The sequence below is a fragment of the Juglans microcarpa x Juglans regia genome, chromosome 1D (assembly GCF_004785595.1).
Source record: "Juglans microcarpa x Juglans regia isolate MS1-56 chromosome 1D, Jm3101_v1.0, whole genome shotgun sequence".
NCBI lineage: Eukaryota > Viridiplantae > Streptophyta > Magnoliopsida > Fagales > Juglandaceae > Juglans > Juglans microcarpa x Juglans regia.
The window spans coordinates 1,021,051-1,047,900 of NC_054594.1; the positions used below are offsets into that span (position 1 = coordinate 1,021,051).

The 26,850-nt window shown below is 37.1% G+C and overlaps 3 protein-coding genes across 7 annotated transcripts; all 3 read right to left on the bottom strand.

The window, feature by feature from the left end:
* Positions 1-2,044: 2,044 nt before the first annotated feature.
* LOC121253441 (U-box domain-containing protein 4-like) lies at positions 2,045-12,255 on the bottom strand. Of its 3 annotated transcripts, none has more exons than XM_041153453.1 (6): positions 12,070-12,255; positions 9,617-9,811; positions 5,853-6,133; positions 4,707-4,823; positions 2,475-4,535; positions 2,045-2,396 (listed from the first exon to the last, which is right to left on the bottom strand). In XM_041153453.1, the coding sequence occupies exons 3-6, from the start codon at positions 6,126-6,128 to the stop codon at positions 2,337-2,339; spliced, it is 2,514 nt and encodes an 837-aa protein (XP_041009387.1). In that variant the 5' UTR covers positions 6,129-6,133; positions 9,617-9,811; positions 12,070-12,255; the 3' UTR covers positions 2,045-2,336. The 3 variants fall into 3 exon arrangements, with proteins under 3 accessions (XP_041009387.1, XP_041009390.1, XP_041009393.1); XM_041153456.1 differs by having other exon boundaries at positions 9,617-9,827; XM_041153459.1 differs by lacking the exons at positions 9,617-9,811; positions 12,070-12,255 and adding an exon at positions 8,288-9,315.
* Positions 12,256-13,594: 1,339 nt separating this feature from the next.
* On the bottom strand, positions 13,595-19,052 carry LOC121239185 (aspartic proteinase 36-like). 3 transcript variants are annotated; one of them, XM_041136345.1, is made up of 12 exons: positions 18,674-19,051; positions 18,422-18,542; positions 17,568-17,987; positions 17,296-17,469; positions 16,667-16,749; positions 16,482-16,578; positions 16,261-16,333; positions 15,938-16,144; positions 15,233-15,357; positions 14,989-15,090; positions 14,813-14,910; positions 13,595-14,058 (listed from the first exon to the last, which is right to left on the bottom strand). In XM_041136345.1, exons 1-12 carry the CDS (start codon positions 19,018-19,020, stop codon positions 13,887-13,889), a joined length of 2,019 nt encoding a protein of 672 aa, XP_040992279.1. In that variant the 5' UTR covers positions 19,021-19,051; the 3' UTR covers positions 13,595-13,886. The 3 variants fall into 3 exon arrangements, with proteins under 3 accessions (XP_040992279.1, XP_040992287.1, XP_040992292.1); XM_041136353.1 differs by having other exon boundaries at positions 17,296-17,452; positions 17,560-17,987; XM_041136358.1 differs by lacking the exon at positions 13,595-14,058 and adding an exon at positions 14,112-14,534 and having other exon boundaries at positions 14,700-14,910; positions 18,674-19,052.
* A 931-nt stretch (positions 19,053-19,983) lies between these two features.
* On the bottom strand, positions 19,984-26,103 carry LOC121251410 (FRIGIDA-like protein 3). Its single transcript, XM_041150665.1, has 4 exons — positions 25,885-26,103; positions 21,192-22,266; positions 20,793-20,968; positions 19,984-20,699 (listed from the first exon to the last, which is right to left on the bottom strand). The coding sequence occupies exons 2-4, from the start codon at positions 22,228-22,230 to the stop codon at positions 20,193-20,195; spliced, it is 1,722 nt and encodes a 573-aa protein (XP_041006599.1). The 5' UTR covers positions 22,231-22,266; positions 25,885-26,103; the 3' UTR covers positions 19,984-20,192.
* Between the last annotated feature and the right edge of the window lie 747 nt (positions 26,104-26,850).

Consider the following 26,850-nt stretch of genomic DNA (forward strand, 5'->3'; position numbering starts at 1 on the left):
TCAAAATCTTACTCTTATACTTTTTGGAGGGGATAAAATATCTTAGGTCATAAAGAGTTGAATCCATCAAAGGGTCTCCACTAAAAGACAATAAAAGGAGAGAGGAAGAAGAGAGAATGAAGTGATAAAAGGCTGAGAAAGGATAGGATGTCAGGAAGAAAAGTTGAGAGGAGACATAAAAGAGAGAAGATTTGACATAAAGCAAGGGAGAGTAGAGGATAAAGGGAGCTTTTGCCAGAAGACTAAGGGGACTTCGACTTCTCCTTCATCTCCTTCAACTTGACGAGACGGACTTTAGCGACGAGTGCTCCATCAAAATACAAGGCTCTAATCTCCATTATATAGTGCAGATGAGATATCATGAGTGTAAAACAAGCATATTATAGTGGACTCTCTCCTTCCCAAACCTTCGTGGACGTAAATCCAATGTTAAAACATATAAATGTGTTTCCCTCTATTTATTTTATCTGCATTTTTTACTTATCACTGTCATGGATGTATGCACGGATACCGTATAGACGTACCAGACCACTGCCGGGAGCTCCACATGACATCGATCAAGGCCCAAATCATCATAACTGGCCGAGAATGACTTTTTCTCTTATTCCGACCTGTTGTGCCATTTTTAGACATTAACACTTTATTTTCAAACATTGTATTAGCAGCAATGGGAAGTTTCCTCATTCTCTCATTTTCTATCGTTTTGTACATATTATCCTATTATTTTATTAAAAAAACAAAAAAACAAAAACAAAGACCGGTGCTTGAGGTGCCGCGCTGTTCCTTTTATATAATACCTGGTAATTTTGATCGACGTCATGGAAATACATTTCCTGCTCTGAGAGAATTCCACTACCAAAGTAAGATGCTGCACTTAAAAAAAAAAATGCTAACCATAGGATTCCCGAGTGATTCACATTCGCGTCAAGCACCTACAAGAGTATTGCAAGCAAGAATAAGTTGCAAATAAAGGGGAAGTATTATTAGATTATGCTCTTCTTTAAAATATGTATATATAAATATATATATTTTCTTTTTCAGTGGGAGTTTATTAATAAAATTGGGTTCAGTCTATTTCTTTAGAACACTCTTGTTAGATTAGTTAAAATTAAAGTATATTTTTTATGAATGTAAGATGAATTTAATTTTTAACTATTCTATTCACATAAGTCTTTACATTGAAATAGTCATTTTTTTCATTATATGACAATAAAATAATAAAAGATGAATTTGATTTTGGCTATTCACATTAAATCTCTACATTGAATTATCAATTTATTCATGAGTAATTAATAATTTCAAAAATATTTTATTTTTTTTAATTATGAAATTATTTATTTTATCATATTTTACTATTTATAATATTATATATTAATTACTAATCATATTCTAATTAAATTATAGGTTAAAAATAGAAACTAGAGAGACATTGATGGAGACCTCAGGAGAGATAAACAAAGGATATAAAATGGATTTGATGAATAAACAGTGTTTTCAAATTTAAAAATTACTTTACAAGTTACTGTATAGTTATTCTAATGTGATATATTTTATGGTTTAATAGTTAAATTCTTATTTTAGCTAATCCAATGAAAGTGCTATAAAGAAGGAAAAAAAATATATATTATTGATTATGATTGCTGGTTGCCGCGCAGCTTGCAATCGGTACACGGAAATATCATTTCTTATTTTCAGCCTTATTTTGTAGCTTTCATTGTAATTAGCACCCATGGGCCATGTGTCCTCCTGAGATCTAAGATATGAACTATCATTATTATTATTTTTTTTAAAAAAAGAAGGTAATTTCAACGCTTTCTTTTCTTGAGATCCAAAAAACGATATGATCACACGCTCATGATATTATAACTATGGCACTCGAGTGACTAAATTGGGTTAAGCCCACACGCACTAGTTTGACAATCAACCGTTCTACAGAATTAGAGGTGATTATCTGCAAAGCAACTACAGCCATTGGGAAGGGCTTGAAATTCTTTGAAACACTGAAAGAAAGCTAACAAAAATGCAAATGAGGGCACTATAACAATTAAATAAAACCGATAGGTTGTATGTCATTGCTCATTAATCGTCACTGCAAATAGACTCTCGCATGTACGAAATTTTCTTCCCACATTCACAAGTTGATGTACTTCACAAGAGGACTCAATCAAATCCTTCATAAATCCTTTTTTTTTTTTTTTGTTTCTTTCCCTCTACAATCAAGTAAAATCCAAGCAACAACACCTTCATATGCATTATTTGCATCGTCAGATTTACACACTATCCTTACAACTTGACTTAAAAACCTTGGCACAAAACCAAAGGCTGTGCTTCCAAAATCAGCCCCTCCCGGCATTACCCTGTCTGTGGTTTCTAAAGTGGCTAAGAAGCGCTTGTGCCTGCAAGTAACCAAACACTCAGTTAAATTAGTCTATATATGCAAGGAAGAAATAGCAACATCATCAGCAGCTGTATACCTTTTCTTTGGCCCTAGGGGTGCCTGACTGTGACAATGCCACCAGTGGCGGGACAGCTCCTTCTTGGAGCACCATACTGTGAAATCTACTACTAGTTGTACAAAGATGTAAAAGAGCAGCAGCTGCATTCTCCTTCCCTCTAGCAGAACCCAACTCAACAACCTCTACCAGGACAGGGATCCCGCCCTCCTGACCAATCGCAATTCGTCCCTCAGGAATTGTCGCAAGATTTGCCAAAACAGCTACTGCCTTGTCAACCATTCCAGCCGCTGGATCCATCAACTCCACAAGGTACTTTACAGCACCAGCTTGCACAATTCGGGCCTTGTTTTCATGAAATATTGACAAATTAAACAAAGCTGTCGCTGCATCTTTCTTCCCTCTAGGAGTTCCGTTCCCTAATAAATCAACCAGAGGAGCGATCGCGCCAGACCGTCCAATCCTGACCTTGTTATCCTCAATCACTGACAGGCTAAATAGAGTGGCAGCTGAGTTCTCCCGTGCCTCAGGACTCCCTGTCTCAAGAACATAAATCAGAGGCTCAATTGCATTAGCATTAGCAATCGCAGTTTTGTTGTTATCATTGATTGATAAGTTAAGAAGTGCTGTAACTGCATTTTCCTGAATCTTGGTGTCTGTTGAGCACAGCAAGTCGACCAACATACTAATGGCCCCACAGCTAGCAATTACAATCCGATTATCCATGTTGTGCTTGGCAAGTAACCGGAGCCCAGCAGTTGCGTCTCTTTGAGTATCAAGCGAAGTGCTCTTCAAGTCATCAACCAGCTTCCGCACTTGGGTTTCAATGCCAGAAAGATCAGGTCTTGTTTCAGAAACAGGAGAGGATACCAATCTTGGACCAAACCTCTCTGATGGTCGACGCCAGATTGTTTGGCTTCGAGACCTGGTCTCCAATCTAGAAGGGAACTCAGGTTCTCTATGTGTTAAGGTCAAGGTGGCAGCTTGTGGCTCTGGTTTCATCTCTCCTGATGCATCACTGCTATAGCCAGTGAGATTGGCAGATATATGTGAAGCCTCATCCACATCTCCTGATGTTCTTTGAGAAAAATTTGCACCAGAAAGCACGCTGGAGGCAGAGGCAGTTCTATTATGGCTCTGAGATGACTGCTCAGTCCCAATAGAATTAGAAAATTGTTCTCCAGATAACGAAGTAGTGGGTTGGCAAACTGAATCCATAGTCCTTTCGTCTGAGTTAGCAGACCTGTCTTCAGAACTTGTAAGTGATATTCTTGCAATTTCCATATCCTGCCCATTCCCGACTACACCAGTGAAGGAACCCTCTGATGAAGATCGAGGATGCAAAGGAGAATTTCCCTCTTGATGGCCTCCACCAGACGAGATCAAGTTTTTACTGGGAGAATCCATAGATGGACTTGACTCAAGTGATATTGGTTGGTTGCCCCTGGAATGAGGAAAGACGGGTGACTCCCTGGTTGCACCAGACTGTGTGTTCCCAAGAAGGGACAATGGTGAGTTTAAGCTCATAGATTTCAGGGGATCAGGCAGCTTCACATTGTTTGACTCGCACCAGTTTGCAATTAGTGCCTTTACAGTGTAATTAGGTATTAGATTGGCGTGAGCAAGAGTCTGCCGCGTCTTAGGACAGACTGTGAGACCAAGATCAATCCATTTTTTTATGAAAGCCCGCTCATAGGTTTGCCCTGAAGACACAATGACAGGATCGGTCATCAGCTCAAGGGAGAGAGGACAGCAGAAATCGGCAGGTATCTGCACCGGGCTACAGCTCTGGGATTGCTTTATCATAATAAGGCGATCATGCATGCGAGTAACAACACTGATAATCTGAACAATATATTCAACTTCCCCTGTCTTTTCGGCTTGTTCAGCATTTTCCTTCAATTTTTCAAGCGCTACAGCCTCAATGAGAATCTCCTGGTTTGACCTCAAGCTCAGGCTCTCAGCAATTTTCACCAGGATCTCTGAGCTAGGTCCAACACCCTCCGCTTGATCTCTTATAGCTTCTTTAATGACAGATGATGTTTGTTCATATCCCTTGTGCTTAATTTTCTGAATACAGTGCTGCAATTAAACATATTGAGTATTAGACATCATAAAAGAATTTAATTCATGCATCTTCCTGATTCTAGAAATGTAACTTAGTGGGTCACCCAGACAAAGAGGGATATGCTCTAATCTGTAACAGAATGAAAAGCAGGTACAATGTGAGTCTCTTTTCCCCTCATATGCTACCTCAAGAGATGCTGAACTCAATTCATCAGGGAGATGTTCAAGTGAAGCCTTCAGAAGCTGGAAAATGTTGAGACCAGAAGTCCGAATCTTTGATATCAATGGTTCAATTTGCAGAATCTAGACATCATGCAAAGGAAAAGATGGTTAGAAACTTTGTTTCCCCAAAGCACCCAAAAAATATATATTATAACTTCAAGTGTGAAGCAGTCAATGCCAACATAAACAGATCATAAGTGCATATTTTATGGATCCTTCTATTTTTATTTCTCTGATGTTTAATCATACTGTGGAATTAAGTATGAAGCTAGATGCCCACCATTTCAAATATTGCCCTCTTGCGAAAGACCCTTTCCAGTAAAGTAAAAGTCTTTTTTTTTTTCAACAAGTGAGTTAAGTAAAATTCCTTTACAATCCCCAAAAATCACTCTTAAAAGAAAGATACATCAGAAGATCCGGCTAATGAGGCCTCAAGAAATGGAAGATTAATAGACAAAGTTTAATAAACTAAAAGAATACATGCATGCGTGCTATATTCCTTGTTTCCTCTCTTTGTTGCACATATATGCACACTAGCAGCAACACAACATCCACCACTGCCAAATCAACTTCACAACTCTCACCACCATCACTATTGTCGTCAGCATCATTACCACAAACAAAAATGTCTATAGCAGTTCTGCTCTCATTACTTCTGCCAGTTTAGCTACCTCCAGCAATTTGTTAATGCCACACCACTATCATGGACAACCTTTACCACCATTACTACCACGAACTTCTGAAACTTTTCTGAGCAATCAGTTCACTTTATCCAACTTATTTACTACACCCTCTGCTACGATCATCAAATCCCAACACCCAGTGCTTTGATAGAATGTACAAAACAGGACCGACAAAGGGAGAGAGAGAGAGTGAAAATGATTAATTAAAGGACAAAAATTACATGGGTTCCTGGCCAGAATTTCCATCTACCCTTTTATTAAATACTAATGAGTGTAAAATAACCAGAATATTGCCTAAAAATCATATGAATAGGATAAGCCATACAAGGGTCAGTTTCGTTTTATTTTAAATTAGTGATTAAGACACTATGATATCTAATTTACAAACTACAAAATAAACTTTCATTAGAAGTGGAAAATAACTTACAAAATAAACTTTGCTTGATAATGATTGCCAGTTCTCAAAAAGCTCTCTCGATTCTTCAACAGCTCGACTTAGTTCTTCGAATGCCTTGATGAGCACTTCATCAGAAGCTATTTCAGAATCAACAATCACATCAAGTACCGGCTTCAACAACTTCAATATCTCTTCAGCCTTTTGGTAATACTTCAGAACTGGCTCAGAGTTTAAATTGTCACAAGATGATAAACGGAAAAATGAGGAGATGTTATTAAGAAACACTTTTAACAGTGATATCTCCATCACACCTGCATCAATAACAGAATCAGAAATAGTCAAAACAATAGCAGTTGCTTCACATAATTTTTGTAAAATTTGTACACCCCAACAACGCCATTCAAAAAATATACAGCTAGTTCTCGAGGTATTGAAAATAAAAGTAATTGACTGGTACACAGTACATATATTTCATCCAACCAACAATTCAGATTTTCACCTTCACCTGTCAGCATGACATGCCAAAAAAGAGAGAATAGTTCTGCTCAATTTGTAACAAAAGCTCCTAGTTTAGTTAATGTGTAGAGCACAAATGAAAAAAAGAAAAAAGTGACAATATGAGGCATGCTCTATTGCCTTTGATATTGCGGCATGTGGTTATAGAACTCAAGCTTCAAGTGTAATTCTTATGCACTAAAATGAAATAAAAGACAGTGGGCTGGGAAGGAGGTAGCACTAGATGATTATTCTTCTGAGTCATTGTGCTAGCATTATGCCAGCTTTTAAGGCATCTGATTGAAGAAAGAGAGTTATCAATGGACATCTGCATTTCTATGTGTGAAGAGGTGCAAGCTTTTGTTTGTTTTATTATTATTATTATTATTTTTTTTTTTTTTTTTGGGGGGGGGGGGGGTATGTTTATGTATAAGTACACCAAAATAATTGTTGAATACAAGTGAATGGATCCCCTCAAAAGGGCACAATATGAATGGTACATATTGTAAACTTTTAGCATATCCAACTCATCACTTATATGGGAATAAAACCATTCACCCCTTGTTTATGAGGGGAGAGGATGCCATTTGGTCTAAAGCCCAAAAGCACTAAAATAATAATTCTTATAGGCTATTTTGATTGGAACTTCATTTTTTTTTTTTTTTTTTTTATCAGTAATAAGATTTCTAAAAAAAAAATCAAAAGGGTCATAAACGAATTGTAATGAAAGTATACAAATGAAAAAAGAAAGTGAAAGATCTAAAGTTAAGAACATCTATACAATCGAAGAAAGACATCAAAGGGACAAAACAAAAGTGGACCAAGATCCCATCAGATTAAAGAAAAAAAAAAACACACTTTATATTCCCCCATGGATTATTCACACCATCCAAGGCCCTCACGTTCTCTTTCCAACCAAATCACCACATAAGACATGAAAGGACTGATCTCTATGCCACCAGGCAACCCTACCTACAACTTACGGCCCAACAAAGCTGATAACTTAGCGACTGCTTTGTACATAAATCATGAGCATCTTCTATTCGGATGGACACCACAGACTATAAATCATGAGCAAAAGTATAAAGAAACAGCAAATGATAAGACTTTCAAATTTCATATCATCCAAGGTAAAAACCAGAGAGCATTCCATCCGGACAGGGAGTTAACCACTGTTTTACACCCTCTAATAAGAAACTGACAGATCAGCATCTCATTAGATTTTTAAAACACTCAAATCCACTGAATCACACCCCAAACAATCTCTTCTATGTCAAATGCAGAAAAATTGTGTGTGTGTGTGTGTGTCTCTCTCTCCCCCCCCCCAAAAAAAAAAAATCCCTGCCTTGCCCCGCTGCCACCGCTGTCCCACTCCATTTTCTTGCTATCTTGAAAGCTACGAAAGAAGTTTGTCTAATTTTCTTAGGTTCTTGGGGATTCCAATATTCAAGTGCACTCTCTATTGCTCTATTCTTGACGACGATGGCCATAATTGCAAAAGTTCAATGGCTGTATGTGGCGATTTTTTTGTCTGTAATTGTACAAAAACTTTTGAGTAAATATTTAAAAGCTCATTGTGTCTATGCATTATTGAGGTTGAGATATGAGAGGATTACTTTTTAGCACTTGAAATGAGCTTGGATGAAAAACAGATCTTGATTAATGACAATCTGGCTGTGGGCAGTTTTGACATAAATCAGGGAAAATTTGAATCTTTCACATGCTTTGACCAAAAAAAATGAAAAATTGTGCAAAAAGTGAAACATGTTTTGGAATTTCGTGAAAGATCTAAACTATCAACACTCCTTGAACTTTAAGTGATGGCTCACCCAGTGAATGGATTCACAAGGGATATATGGGGTTCAGGTTTTTGTACCATTCGCCCAAAAAGCTTAAATTTAAAATTATGCATAAGATGATTCATTTAAAGAAACAATGAAAAGTACTAGAGTAAGATATGATAATTCAACCTTGAGACAAAATTGAATCTTTTGTATACTCTTTCTCTGTGAGCCTCCGGAGACATGCTACGTTCGATTGGCATCTGATCAGTATGCTGCAGTTTGTGATTTGCTTTGTCGTTCTAATGGCTCAATCCAGTGGAATATTTGTTTAACTAGAGCTGTGCATGATTGGGAAATTGACGAAGTTTCAGCCCTTTTACAGTTTTTTATACTTTTTGAGGCTTGGTGGTAATGATGAGGACAAGATGTTGTGGAAGTCTAAGGGGGGTAAAAAGTTATCTGTTCATTCGTACTATAAGCTGTTGACTTCTCAGAATAGTCCTCCTTTTTCCTTGGAAGTGTATTTGGAGGTCTCACGTGCCTTCCAAAAGTTGCTTTCTTCACTTGGACTGCCTCTCTTGGAAAAATCTTGACATTGGATAATTTGAGGAAATGGGGTGTTATTATTATGGATTGGTGTATCATGTGTAAAAAGAATGGGGAAACCATGGATCATCTACTCTTGCATTGTGAGGTGGCAAGGGCTTTATGGGATGGTATTTTTTGTAGAACTGGCTTGGCTTGGGTGATGCCTTTGAGAGTGGTAGATCTTCTAGCATGCTGGAAAGGGCTTCATGGTTGCACTCAAGTGGATGTGGATTGGAAGATGGTCCCTTTGTGTCTCATGTGATGTATTTGGATGGAAAGGAATGAGCGGTGTTTTAACGACAAGGAGTGTACTTTGGAGCAACTTTGGAATTTCTTTGTGCACTATTTGCTGTTTTGGTTTTCTGCTTTAGTGACTAACGGATCTTCTGTTCATGATTTCTGATGTCACTTTCTGTTTCCTAGAATGTACTTAGGTGTTTTCTTTTGTATACTTCCTATGTACATGGGTTTCGCCGATACATTCGTTTCTAATAAAACTTCTTCTTACTTATAAAAAAAAAAAAATTGAATCTTTACAAATATAGCATGACACACTTAACAGGGCCTTTTTTGATCAGTACTTTTTTTTTTAATGTTGGGGAACCTCTCCAAGGCAGGGCCCTTCAGACCCACCCCTGCAGAGTAAACCCCGGTCCCGTGCACCGCACCCCTAGTTGCTGACTTTTCACCCGGAGGTGTGGCCCCAAATGATTGTTTGCAACCATGAGATGTTGAACCTTGGACCTTGAAGGGAGTGATACCCCAAGACCAAGGGAATGATCAATACTTAACAGGCCTTTAAACCTGACACACTATCAAAGTTATTTTAGAACAAGGCATGACATAATGACAAAACTTGATCTACCAGCCACCTATCTGAGTAATTGATAATAGCCACAAATAGTAAAAAGAAGGTAAGAAATTTACCTTTCTCACCACAAACTAGTAATTTCAAATCCAAAATAATCTTTCTCACACCACTGATCCTTAGGAAGTCATCAATCCATGAAAATGAAGATTATGCTTTCAAGCACCATAGACAGAAACCATTGCATTCACACCAATGAGAGATCAAATCCATATAAAGAATCTTGGGAAGCAAGGTTATCCAGCTAGCAAACCCTGTACAGAAACAAGACTTCGAATAAAACTTCTCAGTATTAGAACCTGAAATACAGAAGGTAACTTACTGATTGCTAAACTTTTAACTTTGAATATACATATGTACATGCAAACATTAACCGCCCACCTCAATAAAGAAACTGACTAAATAAACAGTTTCATAAAAAAATATAGTGCATGCAATTTTCTGTTGTATCTTCTAAAAATACAACACAGGAGTGGATGAAAAAAAAACAGTGACCTATCACGGTAAGGTAACAGCTATATTTTCTCCAAGAGCTAGCAAAAAGATAATGTGGCAAATTCTTCCTTTTAGATTTGGTATTAGTCAAAAGTTTCTCAATCCAAGAGCTAGGAAACTATTTGATGATGCATAAACTACACAGTCCCTCACTCAAAGAATTATTTACATATGAGGGAATAAAGAAGGGAGCATCTGGCTAGAACAAAAGCAACAGTGTGGAAAATGGTTCCTACTTGCTTCATATGATGTATTTGGAGGAAAGAGAATGATAGAAGTTTTAAGGACCTTGAGTGTACAATGGAGGAGCTGAAGACTTTCTTTATCAATACTCTCCTCCTTTGGACAGCTTCTATAGACTTTAATGGGCTCAGTTTAGATTATTTTCTTGTATCCCTTTCTCTTTCTATATAGGTGTCTCTCTCCCATACATTCTGTGTAGTTGGATTCCACCTTTTGTGCTTTTTAATGAAATGCTTATTACTTATCATAAAAAAGGAAAAAGCAAGTGGAGGAAAATGACGCAATACAAAAAAGTTCCTAATCATCCTGCTGCTTCCCCAAAGTACTTGTCTCATCCCAATACCTAAAGAATTTTCTTCCAGCAGTCTTGGGTCTGCACTCAAGCCCAGGAATTCTAGGGATCTAAAATGAATTTTGGTTGGTGTATCCTATATGTTAACATCGTAAAATTCAAGTCCACCATCATTATCTGATTTTAATAAGTAGGAATTCCATGTAATTCATCTATATTTCTATTGTAAATATTCACCTAACTACTTACTCCCATTTTTGCAGGAAAGTACTGCATGTCTTCTAATTAGGAACCATAGAGCAAGGCAACTTATAGAGCTACCGAACTTATCAAAAGAAAAACGGTTTGTAGACTTAATGAACCCTATAATAGGATGTGTGAATTTTCATTATCATTATTAGTCACCAATAAGATATTCTTCTCTAAGCAGAGACCTCATAACTCTAATGCTTCAGTAATTTACTTCAACTCGTGTTAAATAGTTTGAATTGAAAAAACAAGTAAAGGAAATAGCACAAAATTCATGAGGGTTCTTGCTAAATTTTTGATAAATCCATAACCAACCATTCCTTAAGCGTTCACATAAAGCCCTCTCACCTAACTTAAGTGCCAGAATATAATATTTGACGTACTTGTAAAAAAAATTTCATAAATTATTAAACTTGGTATGATAAAAGATATCATCATAAGAGGGCTAACATGGTTTAACCCATCTCTCACAAGAGTGCCCTCACTCCAATTGAATTCTCAAAACTAAGTTTTTTTTTTTTTTTTTTTTTATAAGTAAAATTCCACAAGCTTCTAGCAAGCACAAACCAAGCTATCAAGAATAAAAGTTCTATTCTACAAGGTCAGAGCTTACTTGTGACATTTTGAACCCCAATTGCAACAATCTGTCTCCTCAAAGCAGGAAAGTGCTACCAAATGCAAAAATACAACTGAAAAATGAGAATGAACATGGCATAGAGCCATATCCAAGATAGTTATTTGAATACCCATCTTAACTTTCCAGTTTCAAAAACAAATCTCTGGTCTCTTCCCTCTCAATTAGTATAAGCTTGGAGATACAAACACTAATACGAAGACCCAATCAAACTAATTACACTGTATAACCGATCATTAACATAATCCCCAATATTAAAAAGCCCAGATATCAACACAGATCGCATTAGCTACAACAGAAAATTTAAAATAAATCACAGCAATTGAGAAGATAAAATCGAGCTATGCACACAAACGTACATAATATACCAATTAAATGGAAAAGAAGAACAAAAACCTTCGCAATCCATCACAAGAAATTCAAATTTTGCATAAGCAGACTTGAAACATGCTTCAAACAGAAAACAAAAGAGTTTTGATAAAATTGGGAGCCCCAAATGCAGGGTACCAAGGGTTTCAGAAGCAGGTAAATTTAAACGAGAAAAATAAAAACCCTAGGCGGATCAAGCCGAGGAGGTAGAAAAGGGAAAAATGGCTGACCTGGATACACCGAATATAGCGTTAACTGAGAGGAACCGAAGAGGAGAGCTGTATTTGTTAGTTCGTTCGTTCGTTCAATCCCTCTCTCTCTTTCTATCTCTCTCTTTCTTCTGGAAAGCACAGATTTCGCCAATTCGCAGCTGGTTTTTTTATTCTTTCTTTCTGACTCTTACTTTATTTTTTGTAAAAAGAATAAAAAAAATGATTTTATACAATAATATTAATAATGATGATGAGATTATCATTTTAGGGGTGCAGTGGGGCATTCTCGTCATTACGTATTTAATAAAAAATCAAGCTCGCGGATTGACATTTGACTGGGTATTTCGGGTATTTTTATTTTCATTAGGTAGCCGCCAGAGAGGCCGTTTACCCAATTTTTTCTTTTTCTTTTATTGGTGGGGATTGGAACGGGGGGTCGTTACGCTTTCCACGACTTGGATAAATACGTTGTTTTTTTTTTACCTATTTTTTATATATATTTATATATTTTTTAAATAAATATATAATCATAAAAATTGTAAAAGCCTAGTCGTGTCTCAAACGCAATTTAATAGTACTTTATGAATTTCTAAGATTAATCTCAACCTACAATTTTTTTATTATTATTATTATTATTATTTTAATCAATAAGCAAGAATCTCAACCCACTAAAAATTAAGCAAATTTCTTAAATATTCCCAAACAAAATCTTGATCATGAATTTTTTTTTTTTTTTTTTTTTTAGGAAAAGGGATAGAAAGTCCGATTTTTTAAGGCTGGTTTGGATAGTAAGATGAAATGATTTTAGATAAGTTGAATAAAATATTATTAGAATATTATTTTTTAATATTATTATTGTTTTAAGATTTGAAAAAATTAAATTGTTTATTATATTTTGTGTGGTAATTTGATAAAGTTATAAGGATCAGATGAGATAAGATGAGACTATCTATATATCCAAATAGTTCCTCATTGATATTGAAGGGTTCCCAGACATTTCAAAATGGAAAATTCATACACTAACGAACGCTTTCGGACTTTATGAGTTTGAAAATCCACTTTGACCAAAACCAAGAGGATTCTTTCCCTTATGCTAACAAAACGTGGAAAGTGAGGAAGTTCTCGGAATCTCTCTTCAGGAGGCATCATTCCAAACCTTTTAGTTTTTTTCCCCCTTCTCAAATCTTGAAATCTGTTTGGAAAGTCCTGAACTGATCCTTCAAGTGTTAGGTCGTTCAAAACGTCGTTAGATTTTCTGTAAAAGGATAAAAAGCAGAGGCTGTATCACTCACTTTGATGGTCTGCTTACAATTATACTCTGTCAGCATAATTTTTCGAGCTTGTTTTTATTTTCAGAGTCCCAGCAAGTAACTGTCTTCTGGGTTTGACTTGGCTGCATCTATCTCATTTAACAATGGAAATAGAAGGAATAAAGAAAGAACGGAGTCATTCTTACCATACACAGGGTTTAATGGCTGTAAAAGCCAGAGTCTATGATCTGATTCATAAAGGTAAACCGCAATCATGATTCACGAAACAAAAATGATAGAAGAAGCACATGGAATTTTGCTTTATTAAGCAACCTTTTGTTTCGCTCGAATTTTACAGCACTGCATCAACAATTAAAAACGTTTGCAAGCATATCCAATGCCTGTGTTCATATACCTCCCTGTCCAGATTTAGTGAACAAGGAATTACAAAAGAATGACAATTTTCAGGGTAACAAGAATCTCAGTCAGTCCAGATGCCATGGTTGCAGAATTCAGTCATTATGTGAAGATCCTGACAGCAATGTAATTCGGCATGAATCACCACCAAATGTAGCTCCTAATGGTTTATATCGGCTGGAGTTCTTGCTCTGGAACTGCTGCATTGACAGGCTTGTACGCAGTAAGCTTTTGTTGTCTGTTTCTATAAATAAACCACATTCCAGAAGCTGATAGTCCGATCAGTAATGTACCAATAATGGCTATAAGTACAATCGTATAGTTTTGCTGCCACCATGTCCTGCAGTAAAAAAAACTAAAAATTAATAAATAAAAAAAAAGATTGTATAATGCCAACTCAGAAAAGCTTTTGGTATGCAGGGGAGGATACCCAAGATAGGTAACTGTCATTAACAAATGAAAAGGTTTGCAAGATGGGTGCACTGAATATCTGTGTTGATATGCCTTGAAATTGCAAAATAAACCCAAACTCCACCATGCATGGACCACGCAGGGTGGAGGCCTTTCCTCTTAATCAGGTACCTCATCCTACTTTTCATCATACAGGGGCAGTGCTCACATGCTCCAAGACTCAAACAACATAATAATCACTTTGGCTTTTTCGTCACAATTTGTTTTTTAGATATTTAGTTTTTCTTTAAAGGGCCATATTTAGATTTTAGGAACTCTTATGTGGTTATATTTGAGAATTTAGGGACCATGTTAAAGTTTTTTTTTTATAAGTGACCATGTTAAAGTAAAACCAATTTAAAGAGACTAAGGTATCGTTTGGATTCGAAGATGAGTTGAGATGGGTTGTGAATAGTAGTGAGATGAGTTGTGAATAGTAGTGAGATTTGTGAGTTAAAGTTGATGAATAATAATGAATAGTAGTGAGATGAGTTGAAATGAGTTGAGATGACTTGCGAATACAAACCAGGCCTAACTCAGATTGCCGATACTCATATATTAAGCTTCATCCAAATGCTGAGCCAAGGAGCCCAAGAAGTAAAAATGTAATGCTATCATGAGCAATAAGTGAATAATATATATACCGTTTTGCCAGAGGTTCAATGCTCCATCGAACCAACTTATAACTTCCAAAGGTCCCAGGAAGCTCCACTTGATGTTCAGCAAATCGGGCAATCATATTCTGTGACGAGAACAATATTTTAAAATGATCACAATCTTTTGCACTGAGAGTAGTTGCAATTCATATTTGCAAACTTACCATAGCTGTCGCATTAGAAATGTAGTTACTGGAGTCTGCTGGAAAGATGGCCCATCTAATGAGGGAATCATTTCCATCGGGAGTAAAATTCAATAAATGGACCTGACATCATGTATTCAAGATTATTGGCACCCTAGATGAGCTTTCACTTAGAAAGTTCAATCGATAAACGGAAATATTTATTAATTGCAAAGCTAGATTGAGGTAAATTTTTTTCTGCATTCCAATGTGGCATATGTCTAACCTGAGAGAGATTAACTTCCAAGTCATCAGCTATGAACTTAGCCAGTTCTGTAATATGATGCTCAAGATCTGAGTAGCTGACGTTGAATATGATATCAAATGTTATTTCTCCAATTTGGAGTTCCCCTGGTCATCAAAGAGAACAAAAGAATCTAATGAGTGTCTCAACGCAGCTCAAATATATAATATATATTTGATAAGTATGAAAATAAAATAATACTTACGTCAAAAGGAGATGAAGTGACTTGCATAAATAGATCATAGGTTCAGATATAAAAGTCACATTATTTTGACATAACATTACAGGTAGCAAAAAGCAAACATAGTAACACTACCATGGAATTCAAGAAATCTTAGTCTTAGAAGCCCCATCTGCCACAGACGGTAAATTCCAGTCTTGCAATCAATCTCTCTTTTATGAACTTTCTACTAGCTTAAACATCAACTTAGTTATTTGATCGTAGTGAAAGGACCTGTTAAGCTATGCCACTCGATGCTGAATGTGATTGTAAAGCAATCAAGCCATGTACAGCAATGCTAATCTTAGATGGTTTCCTCATAATATTTCTTCAATGTGGTTGTTTGAACATGAAATCCGTGTCATATCAGCAGCAAAAAAACACAAGTCAAACCCCACCATCTGAAGATACAGGTGATGGCATAGTATAGCATTAAGAGATACTTGAAGGCCTGTAGATTAATGTACCTGGAAGCACATAATGTGGTGCTTTAGTGGGAGCTAATGTAGGTGGGATTTCTGCTGTTGAATTCTTTTCATTTGGAGCTGAAGGCATTGGTGGAGGGGCACCAGATTTGTGAAGTCTTTCCCATAACTCTGAACAATTGGTTTTCCAGAAACCAATCTTTGAATGTTCACGATCATATGTAACAAGAGTATTGCGGACAACGATACCTATTACAACGGAAAATAAAATGAATGAAAATACAGGATGGAGGAGAAAAACCATAGCAAGGCTTAAAAAGAAAAAAAAAAGAAAAAAAAAAAAAGCTTAGTAAAGCATAATATACCTCCTAAAAGAGTGGTTGGATCCTTTCCATTCTGAAAAACCCCCAGGCAATATGCACCATGTTCCTTTGAGTGCTTCATAAAATTGATGTCACATAAACCAGAAAAAAGAATAATCAGTATATAGAAAAATAACCAATGGCAAGAACAATAAACTTGTTCTAAAAAGCATTCATTCTGTCAGAAAATATTTCAACAAGACGTACACAAGTCCATTACTTACACGAAACAAGTAATTTTCAGGTGATAGTGACAGCTTTTGCCCGTTGCTAAATACCATGTCAACAGCTGGAAAGGTTTTTGATAGTTCCAAGACATCACTGAATACAAAATGATAGATAAGGTCGGTGGCACCAGAAAGTAACTCATTTATGTTATCAAAGTCTTCAGTTATGCTAAAGGCAATACCTCCCAGCACCAGAAAAGCATATATCATTATAATTTGGATCAGGACCACGAATCTTCTGCAAGGAATTAAGTTCCTTCATAATCTACATGTACATATAAACAAGATCAGAAACATTTAAAGGTCTTAGAAAGACAAAAATTAATATGTAAAATAAAAGATGAAAGCCACAAGACAGTTTGATCTCGAACATAAATACATACTTTTCTCATGAAGTAAAATGACTACGGCAAAATAGCTACTAACAGGGGGAAAAAAGTAAAACTAATTTTAAAAAAGCCTGCTCAGCCAACCAATTCATGGTTTGGCATATGTTGCAATCAGATTCAGAGTAGTCTTTGTACCCTTTGTCTAAATGAATCAACCACAATTTTGCCAAATGGGAAGTACTTAAAATGAACAGCTTTGTTTACTTTTTAATCTATTTTTATAAGTACAGGTAGTTCTTCTATGAATTTCATTCAGAAAGAACTGAACTGCAAGGTATTTTAATCTTTTACTTTCACTGTTCCACTCATCACGGTGAGTCAAACAAGAATAAGTCATAGGTCTTCTTTAAAATCCAAGCAAAAGTGATTTAAAAGAGATAATCTAGAAGAGTAACTGTGAGGCTTAAAGACAAAGATCTTACAGCATCCTTAAATGCTAAAAATGCTTCTTCAGGCAAGTAGGCATATGTTGTACCACTATCCAAGACGGTTCCATGTTTTCCATCAAAGACCCTTGGATTTAGCAACAATGGCTTCCCCGCAACATGTATGTTCTTCAAATCGATATTGTAGTATGGACTGTTGCCATCCCGAAACTAGAGTAAATGTATGAGATACATCAAATGTATTTGTTAGGAAAAAATGATGCAGGATGTCTTATAAGACAAAATATACACATAAAGCACCTTCGTACAGGGTCTGAGTGGGTAAACACCATGTCTGTTGGGGGAGAAATGCCGCCAAGAACCATAGCACCCCCACCAACATCCATTCCACCATAGCATAACGAGAAGGAATCACTAACCACACCCTTGTCAACAAGCTGGTCCACTATACTAAGATCACCACGGCCCAAGCCCATGATTCCATCAGCTCGTTGACTAAAAAGATCACCAGTTTCCTCATTCTCACAGCCGAAAACGGCACGCTGCGGCTGAAGATTGCTTAAACTGCCAAAGGATACAACATCCTCACCAAGAACACCGCTGCTACTACTCATTTCAGCATATTGTCTCTCGTACACACATTGCACCTTCTCATTGTCACAGTTGCAATCCAAATTGCATTTCACAGGCTGGTAGGTGCTCGACAATTCTGGCTGGAACTTTGGATCCTGATGAGACAAATATTATTCTCAAAACCAGTGCACATATGAGTTCTCCAGTTGATAATGTAACCCAAATTGCTTAAAGTAACAAATGATGGGAGTTAATGTGATGGAAAATGGCAGAGTATAAACAAGAAACAAACTTGAGTGACTGATATTAACATAGCCAGATCAAACTAATAGTTTCTTTTTGTCCCAATATATTATATCAAATCTCTCCACCAACAAGTGGGATATAAATTAAATTATTTACTAAACATATTACATCCTCCGTCTCGCTCAACACAAATCTACGCCCACACCCAAATATTTTGTTTCTGTTTTCAAATGCGTTTGTTTTTCTAAATTATCTGAATTGCATCAGCTCCAAAACAGCCACAAGTCTAAACAAATAAAAAAGGAGAATAAGAGAATAAAATCACGATTGAGAAGTCTTAGACCTGGTGCGTGCCACACTGCTGGCAACTAGAGCAGGGGACATAGGTGATAGTGCTCCCCGTATCAACTATAAGGGCAAATCTCTGAGGTGGCGTCCCGATCCAAAGCCGTGTCGTGTAGTACCTACAAATGCATTCTCGGTCCAAACCAACCAATCAAAACCACAGAACACAAGGACCACTGGGAAAAAAAAAAAAAAAGGAATACGAAGAAAAGAAAACGGAGAACGAAGAAAATGAGAAGGAGAAAAATACCCGCGGAGGAGGAGATCATCGTAGAGTCCCATCCGAGCATTGGATCGCTGGAGGAGGCGACGGGGATCGGAGGAGGTTCTGGAAGCGTTTGGAGGAGAAAGAAAGAGCGGTAAGAGCATGGCGGGGAGGGACCCAGCGTGAGGTGGGGGAGGAGGAGTGACGCAGAGGGAGATGATTGGGCTAGAGAGACGACGGTAAAGAAGCTGAAGGTGATAAGGAGGTAGCTGAATGCCCTCGCCATTTGGGTAGCCAGCTCGGGCGATTCCTTCGAAATGATGGAGATCCAGAGTGCAAAGGAAATGCCAGGGGGATGAGTGAACAAAACGGTAGCTCCCTTGTGTGAGCATGAGGCCAAGGGAGGGAAGTCAGCTCGAACCGAAAATTACGTAATATTTGTTGTTGTTTTTTTTATTTTTCCTGATCTATTTTACTTTCATTATTTTAACTTATTTAATTTTATACTGTTAGGTAGTTGATTTGGAAAAATATTATTTTTCGTTATTTAATTATGATAATTTATTGTTTCTTTATGTGACATAAAATAATTTAAAAAAATTACACCTCTAATTCATGTCAAGAAACATGAGATCAGATTTTTGTAGTAATTTCTCATTTGTTCTTCCAAGTTATTAAGGGCTTATTTGGATATACAAATCATCACATTTCATTTCATCTCATTTCATTATTACAATTTTTTTAAATTTTCACATAAAATATAATAAACAATTCAATATTTTCAAATTCTAAAATAATAATAATAATAATATTAAAAAATAATATTCTAACAATATTTTATTCAACTTATCTAAAACTATTACATCTCATCTAATTACCGTTGTAGAAAGATGAGATCTTGAGGTGTTTTTTCTTTTTTCCTTTTCATTATTATTTTTCTCTTTTTCATTTTAATTATTATTTTTCCTTTTTTCCTTTTAATTATTATTTTTTTAGCTATGACGAATGATGGTGGATATGCGCAATCAAAGTAGGTATCCGTCAGCTTGAAGAAAAAAAAGGTAGGAATTAGGATGAGATGGCATCAATTGCCGACTATGAAATCGTGAAGTTTACACAAGTCCACGATATCTTTTGGCCAAGAAAGAAATAACGAAAAATGCCAATGACATGCTTATTATCAGTTGATTAAAAAAAGACCACTTCTCTTTGTTTGAAATCCCGAAATCATCATCTTGGAAGATACGAACGCAGGGGGGAATATGGGATCATTTGAGTCTCTCATCTTTCTGTTCCCGTCATAATTTGAAAGAGGGAGAGGGTGGGGATGAAAAGAAAGTGCAACCAGACACTACTTTACCATCAAAAACAACATGCTCACGTCTTGCATGGTTATCTCACAAAGTACTGTTTTGGTTGTAATGCATTTGACAAGAGAAGCCTTGAGACCTAAACGGCAAAAGAAAAATGGAACATGCTTGCATCGGACAAAAATTATCAAATGAGTTAGTCTTGCTCCGTCATCTCTACTACACTTGCCTCCTACGGTACCTGCATGTGTCAATCACATATATGGCTGATGAGAAGACTGCAATCCACCACCAATATAACTGCCATAATTAGTAGAAGCGGCATTAATCGAGGTTGGAGTAGCTCTGTCATCTTGGGGATAGTAGTATAGTCTTTGATCATGAGCTTGCTGAGCATATGCAGACTGGCTAGGGGCTTGATAATCATAGGCTGCCACACCAGCATGAGGATACCTCTCGGAAATTACTGCATATGCTGCCCTGTCAACAAAAGCAGGAGGACCCTGCCTACCAGCAGTGGCAGCTCCAGCAACAGTAACACCAGGTGCACGGAATCCACGGAATCCTCCATGCCCTCTTGGCTTCTTTGATTGTTGACGTTTGCCAAAGTCTCCACCCCTCCTTTTATCCGTCTTGGATTTCTCCAGTTGAGCGACCCTTTTCAGAAGCGGATCAAGTGGGTAGTCTGCTTCAAGCTTGAACTCTTCAACACACCTGATTACAGCTTTCAGTGCTGCAAGTTCTTGTGCATTTACGTCAATCTGCTAGTAAACAAGAATTCACCAGTAAGCAATCCACAAACAAATAAGTCCCAAACCATCACTTGGTGTTTCTATTGAATGACGGAAACGCACCTGTACACCAGCAACACCTTCTGAACTCGCACCCTTTCCTTGTGAGTTTCTCCTCAAATCCTTCAAGTATGTCTTTAGGAGGGGCACGGGAGGAAAGCTTCTAGTAAGCTCAAAGGCATGAATCAAACGTACTGCATTAACCTGTTTCCCACTGCTGATCAGTAACTCAATAACATCTGCACAAATAGCAAAGTAAAGGTCAGTCAATATCCAACAACAAAAGACTTCTTTAAGTGATGGAAAAATATCCTCAAAGCAGCGCTGGCCAAGTCGCACATGCTTCTCAAATTGTTTGACAAGCTACCGAGACCTAAAGGAACAAAGCGCAAGGGACATCTCATCGAAACAAGGCAGAAGTCTCCAGACCCCATCAGGTCAGTTAGTTGAAAGAACACCAACCTGGCATTTTATGTGTTAACCCAAGAGTGCGGCAGAGCTCAGGTGCCTGCCTGCGGTGAGCAACTGCAAGAACAAACTTGCAGAGTTCTTCTTCATCAAACTCCGAAGCAATCCTAAAAGTTGCGAGGAGCTGCAAGAATGCCTCTGCTTCCAATGAATTTCCATTGGCAGCATCTATGCCTGCATTAGCCAACTTAGGCTTCCACTCATCAGCGATTGCCTTGGCTTGGTGCTTGGACTCGGGGTTCAGAAGGTGATCACCCCCTGGGTCAACCCTTGCCAATAAGGCAGTCATGGCTTCCAAAAACATCACACAGGATTTGCGCATGCCCTGAAGGGCAGCATCCCTCTTATCCATTGGTAGGGTAGTCTCATCGGGGGGGTAAAACCCCTCCAGTGAATCCAGCACCAAACGGGCTGGTTCAGTTGCACTTTCTAGTGCAACAGAAAGTTCCTCACGGATGGCATTTAGATATTTTTTATTCTCCATAGTATAATTCAGAAGCCCTTTTGCATCCATCTGCCGGCAAAATTGTGTCAGCTCTGGGCGTGGCTTAACCTCAACAGCCACGCCTTCAGCATTTTCACCGGTTTTAAGAGAAGAATCATCCTCAGGGGAATTCATATCACCCTGAGAGCTGCTTACCTTGTCTTTGCTGTCCCCATCATCAACAGGCTCCACAGATGTTGGCAGGTGATTTGCTCGTGCCTCTGCAATTGCAGTAACAGCGGCATCTTTTAGCTCCTGCACACGGTCCAAAAGGGCTTGCTCTTTCGCATTGACAGCTGCCACTTTCTCAGCAATCAATGAATGAGTTTCAGCTTCTTTCTCCTCAAATTCCTTCTCCTTTGCTTCAAGCTCTTCAAATTTGTTCTTCAACAATGTCTCAAGGTTGCGGAAGTGTTCTTCAACTTCCATCCATCGAACCTTATCCTTAGAAGCATCTTTGTGAGCTTCAAGTTCAAGAAATGCATAGCCAAGCTGATCTATCAGAGAGGATGTTGTATCTTTTGCCCCAGCTTGCTCTATATCAGCCATGGCCACGCAAGTGCTCAACAAAGCTTCAAGAAAATGCTACAAAAATAATTTTAAAAAAGAAGTAGAAAGATTAGCAATACAAGACAAAATGCAATATAATGAGCTTGTGGATATAACCCCTACTATATAGAAAATTTACAACCCTCGTGCATAAGTAGTGAGGTAAGATTATTATTCCTCGTCAATCACCATATGGATTCTGAAACCCATCCTGTATGAACTTCCATATTCCATGGCTTTATCATGAAAAAAACAAAAAAAAGAAACACACAGACATACACGCACACGCATTTCTTTTTTATTTGATTAGTATCAAAATCTCCAATGAAAGGGAAAGCCATGTCAAACTTTTTTTTTTTTTATAATTAATAAAGAGATTTTATTACCAAGAATAGGCACAGCCGCACAGCCCAAGTACACATGAAGTATACAAAGGAAATACCTACTACACTCTAGAAGCAGGAAAAAGACTAAAACAGATTCAGCACATTATCATCATCCCTTACAAAAATCCTGGCCCACAAACACAAAGTAGAAAAGAAAAAATTCGAAAGTTCTCTAAGAGAACGCTCTTTGTCTTCAAAACATCTCTCATTCCTTTCCAGCCAAATACACCACATTAAACACAAAGGAATCATATTCCATCTGGCAGCTACACATTTCCTTTCCTCAAAACCTCTCCAACATGCAAGAAGATCTACAACTTCCTTTGGCATCACCCAATATCAACCTATCCGACTCAGAAACTCATACCATAAAGACTTTGCCACCTGACAATGAAGAAAGAGATGATTTATAGATTCACCATCCTTCTTGCACATGACACACCAATCAGCAATGCACATACCACGTTTTCTAAGGTTATCCGTGGTCAAAACTTTCCCTAGAGCAACCACCAACAGAAAAACGCCACCTTAGTACGAACCTTCACTCTCCAAATGGCTTTCCAAGGGAAAGCACAACCAGAATGACAAGTCAGCACCTTATAAAAAGAACTAACAGAAAACCTGGACTTTCCAGTATGGTCCCACAGTAAATTGTCCTCTCTTCCCTGCATCACTTTTGAATTATAAATTCTTCCCAAAAAATCAGAAACATCATTCACTTCCCAGTCATTTACCTCTGTGGAATATTATTATCCATATGTTGGAAATAATGTGCCGCAGCAGCATTTTGATCCCTTGCAATCCTAAAAAGAGAGGGAAAATCAGATTTGAGAGCTGATTCCCCACACCAAATATCATGCCAAAAAAGAATCCTCTTCCCTTCCCCCACCTTAAATGTAATATGTTTCGAAAACTCCCCCAACCTTTCCTAATGAACTTCCATAAACTCAAACCATATGCTCCTCTAACTTCATTAGAACACCAATCCCCCCACCCACTCCCATATTTTACAGCAACAACATTCTTCCATAAAGCATCGCTCTCTAAATGATATCTCCAAAGCCATTTCCCAAGAAGTGCTTTGTTAAACATCCTCAAATTTCTCACCCCCAATCCTCCACAAGAAATTGGTTGACAAACCTTGTTAGTTGTTCCAGCTAACCAAATGAAACTTTTTCTCCTCTCCTATACCTCCCCATAAAAAATTGCGACAAATTTTCTCAATTCTTTTTGCAACCCCTGCTGGCAAAGGGAAAAGTGAAAGAAAATACGTGGGAAGATTAGACAGCGTACTCTTTATCAAAGTAATTCGTCCCCCTTTAGACAAGTATAGTTTTTTCCATCCAGCCAACCTTCTCTCGATCTTCTCATACACCCCTTCCCATATAAAAACTGATTTGTGAGAGGCACCCAACGGAAAAACAAGATACTTCAGCGGCAGCGAAGAAATCTTACACTCCAAAATATTAGCCAAATCTGAAATATTGGCTACTGCACCCACTGGAACAATTTCAGACTTGTTAAGATTAATCCTTAGATCTGAGACAAGTTCAAAACATAACAACAATGCTCTCAAAGATCGAAGATGTTCTTGTTTAGGTTCACAGAAAATTAACATATCATCGGCAAACAGAAGATGAGATAATTTAATGCTATTCCAATCCTCATTTCCCACCTCAAAACCTAACAAGAACCTTCCTTCTACCGCCACTTCAATCATTCTACTCAACGCATCCATAACAAGAACAAATTATAGAGCACTTGAGGAACAGTTTAGAGGACTTTTAATAGCAATAGAGGCTGGTCAACCTCTTTTGGCTAGATCTGCTGCTAAGAAGGAGAGGAAATTGAAGAGATTATCATGCTCTATAAATTATAATTCAAAGGGCAGAAGTGCCTTTAGAGATAAAGGGGAGAGTGCTGTCTATAGTCAACCATGAAACCAACGATCATATCTTGGAATGTGAGGGGGCTGAACGACTATAGAAAATGCCTTCAGGTAAAGAATTTGTTCCGTACATGGAGGACCGATGTTAATTGTTATTTGTTTTCAAGAAACTAAGTTTAAAATGTCTATAGTCATCCACCTCAAAGCCATGTCAAACTAATGGGTGAATTGCATTATCTTACCCTAAATTCTAGGACATTCCATTTCCCCACCCACTAAGCAATAGCATCCTTTGCAATGTCTCTCCTAAACTTTATATTCAGAAACCAAATTTCTCCCTGTATTTAAAATATTTCAATTGCAGTCATCTTTAGGTCTAGTTTCCATGTGATCGCTGAAGAAATAAAATAAAAATAAGCATGTGTGCATGTCATGAAGTCATAAGCATATAAATCTAGCCATCACTATAACAAACAAATTGAGAGCTTTAATGATAAGGCAACATTGCAACTGACTTCTTTCTTTTTTTCGTGGTCGATTGCTTAAATTCAAAGTTTAGGGGAGGCATTGCCATCGACCTCACCTCATACCCCATGTGAATATACCCCCATAATAATATCTCTCAATCTTACCCATTAACGTGCAGCCTATTGGTCAAAGGACAAGCATGGGATAAGCTGTAAACTCAGACATTCTAGGTTTGCCTGAATTACCTAATACACATTTCTGACAAGTGCGATTATGTATCCGGGATTTACTACTCAAGGTGGCTCCAAAAGGCCCTGCCCCAATGATGTTCCAAGTCATTAAAAAAATCTCCCTCAATCTTAAAATCAATACAAGAATGCATTGTGCATAAGTGAAGATCTCCAAACCCAGTCTGCCAGTGGCTTCGTGCCTTCCAACAAATACACAAAGGAAGATGTCCAAAGCTTCTGTATCCTCAAGGACTAGTCACTCAATGAAGTGACTTCTTCCTTTAGTACCATAAAAAAATTAGGAAAAAAACACTCCATTATTGCTTATTCAAATTTCCTAGTAGCTCAATTCAATTCCTACAAACTTCAGTTGCATACCAGAGTTTCTAATTTCTTTTGGATAAGTGATATGAGTTTTTGTAACGAATAAAAAGACGAAAGGGAAGTATACAAAAGAAAACCCAAAATCTCGAATTTCCCCCTCGAAAGCTCACCATTCTTCACCACCAAAAAAGATAGCAAAAACAGAAGGAACCTATGACTGAGGAAATGAAATTTTCAAATCCCTAAACCAATTGCGCGAAATACCGATAGGGTAAAGGCAGACTATTAAAATAGAAAAAAAAAATAGCATCGAATTAAAGAAGGTTGGAGAGGTACGGAAAGAAAGAGAATACCGTACCTGTACAGATGCCAGAAAAAGAACAAAAATGCGAGGCTGTTAAAGAGACTGTCTCTCGAACTCGAAGCGAGTTCAACTCTCACTCAGTGAGTCACAGGTTACGAAATACCAGCAATTTCAAGGTCGAGTTTAGCTGTAGCAGGCTAGCAGCATGAACCCTAAAACGCTCGCTGTGTTGTTGTGACGAGGGTCGATTCTTATGTCGTTTTGTACGCCTACCGTGGTCTACAACCCAAGCCGTAGGCCTTTTGTTTTTCTTTTCTTTTTTCCTTTTTTTGGTTTATTGTCTAAACGGTTGTCCGTCGTCTCAACTTCCACCGTCCAAAACTAGCCAAGCAGTAAGATCTCGCGTCCATTTATATACTTTAATTTAAGAGCTTTACTATTCATCATCTTCACACACTACACGTCATATTTTTTAAAAAAAATTATTACATTCTTCATAACTAATTGATTTCATCTAATTATCATCTATAGATCACACATTTTATAAGAGAAAAAATAAAAAAATAAAAAATTTATATTTGATATATTGTATGAGGATAATGAGTAGAATTTTTCTTAATTTAATGATCAAGTATATTAAAATTAAATAAATTATGTTGATCTAAATAATTATATTCATTCTTTTTGGCAACTTCAACAGCCTATTGCTTAAGGCCTCATTTGTTTTTACAATTCTTCTCAATTCATCTCATTTCATTTCAACTACTCATTATAATTTTTTAAAATTTTTACATAAAATAAAATAAACAATTCAACTTTTTTAAATCTCAAAATAAAAATTATATTAAAAAATTATATTTTATTTAATTTTTAATTTTAATCTTATTTTATTTCATTTGTAAAAACAGACTAAACAAATCGACAAGATAAAAGGAATATGTTTATTGAGTGAGTGTATTCACAATAATAATGCAAAGAATCATTTTATAAATTAAGTAATTATCTTATTTTTATCTCACT

What these genes read in the sequence shown, in the direction of transcription:
- LOC121239185 (XM_041136345.1), bottom strand. Translation starts at nt 19,020, where the DNA reads ATGCTCACACAAGGGAGCTACCGTTTTGTTCACTCATCCCCCTGGCAT. An exon ending in TTTTAGCATTTAAGGATGCT is followed by an intron (nt 16,750 to 17,295) that starts GTAAGATCTTTG and finishes ATGTACATGTAG; the next exon opens with ATTATGAAGGAACTTAATTC. An exon ending in TCCAACCACTCTTTTAGGAG is followed by an intron (nt 16,145 to 16,260) that starts GTATATTATGCT and finishes CCGTTGTAATAG; the next exon opens with GTATCGTTGTCCGCAATACT.
- LOC121251410 (XM_041150665.1), bottom strand. Translation starts at nt 22,230, where the DNA reads ATGGCTGATATAGAGCAAGCTGGGGCAAAAGATACAACATCCTCTCTG. An exon ending in GTTAACACATAAAATGCCAG is followed by an intron (nt 20,969 to 21,191) that starts GTTGGTGTTCTT and finishes CTATTTGTGCAG; the next exon opens with ATGTTATTGAGTTACTGATC. An exon ending in AAGGTGTTGCTGGTGTACAG is followed by an intron (nt 20,700 to 20,792) that starts GTGCGTTTCCGT and finishes GTTTACTAGCAG; the next exon opens with ATTGACGTAAATGCACAAGA.
- LOC121253441 (XM_041153453.1), bottom strand. Translation starts at nt 6,128, where the DNA reads ATGGAGATATCACTGTTAAAAGTGTTTCTTAATAACATCTCCTCATTT. An exon ending in TATCAAGCAAAGTTTATTTT is followed by an intron (nt 4,824 to 5,852) that starts GTAAGTTATTTT and finishes CATGATGTCTAG; the next exon opens with ATTCTGCAAATTGAACCATT. An exon ending in TGAGTTCAGCATCTCTTGAG is followed by an intron (nt 4,536 to 4,706) that starts GTAGCATATGAG and finishes GTTTAATTGCAG; the next exon opens with CACTGTATTCAGAAAATTAA.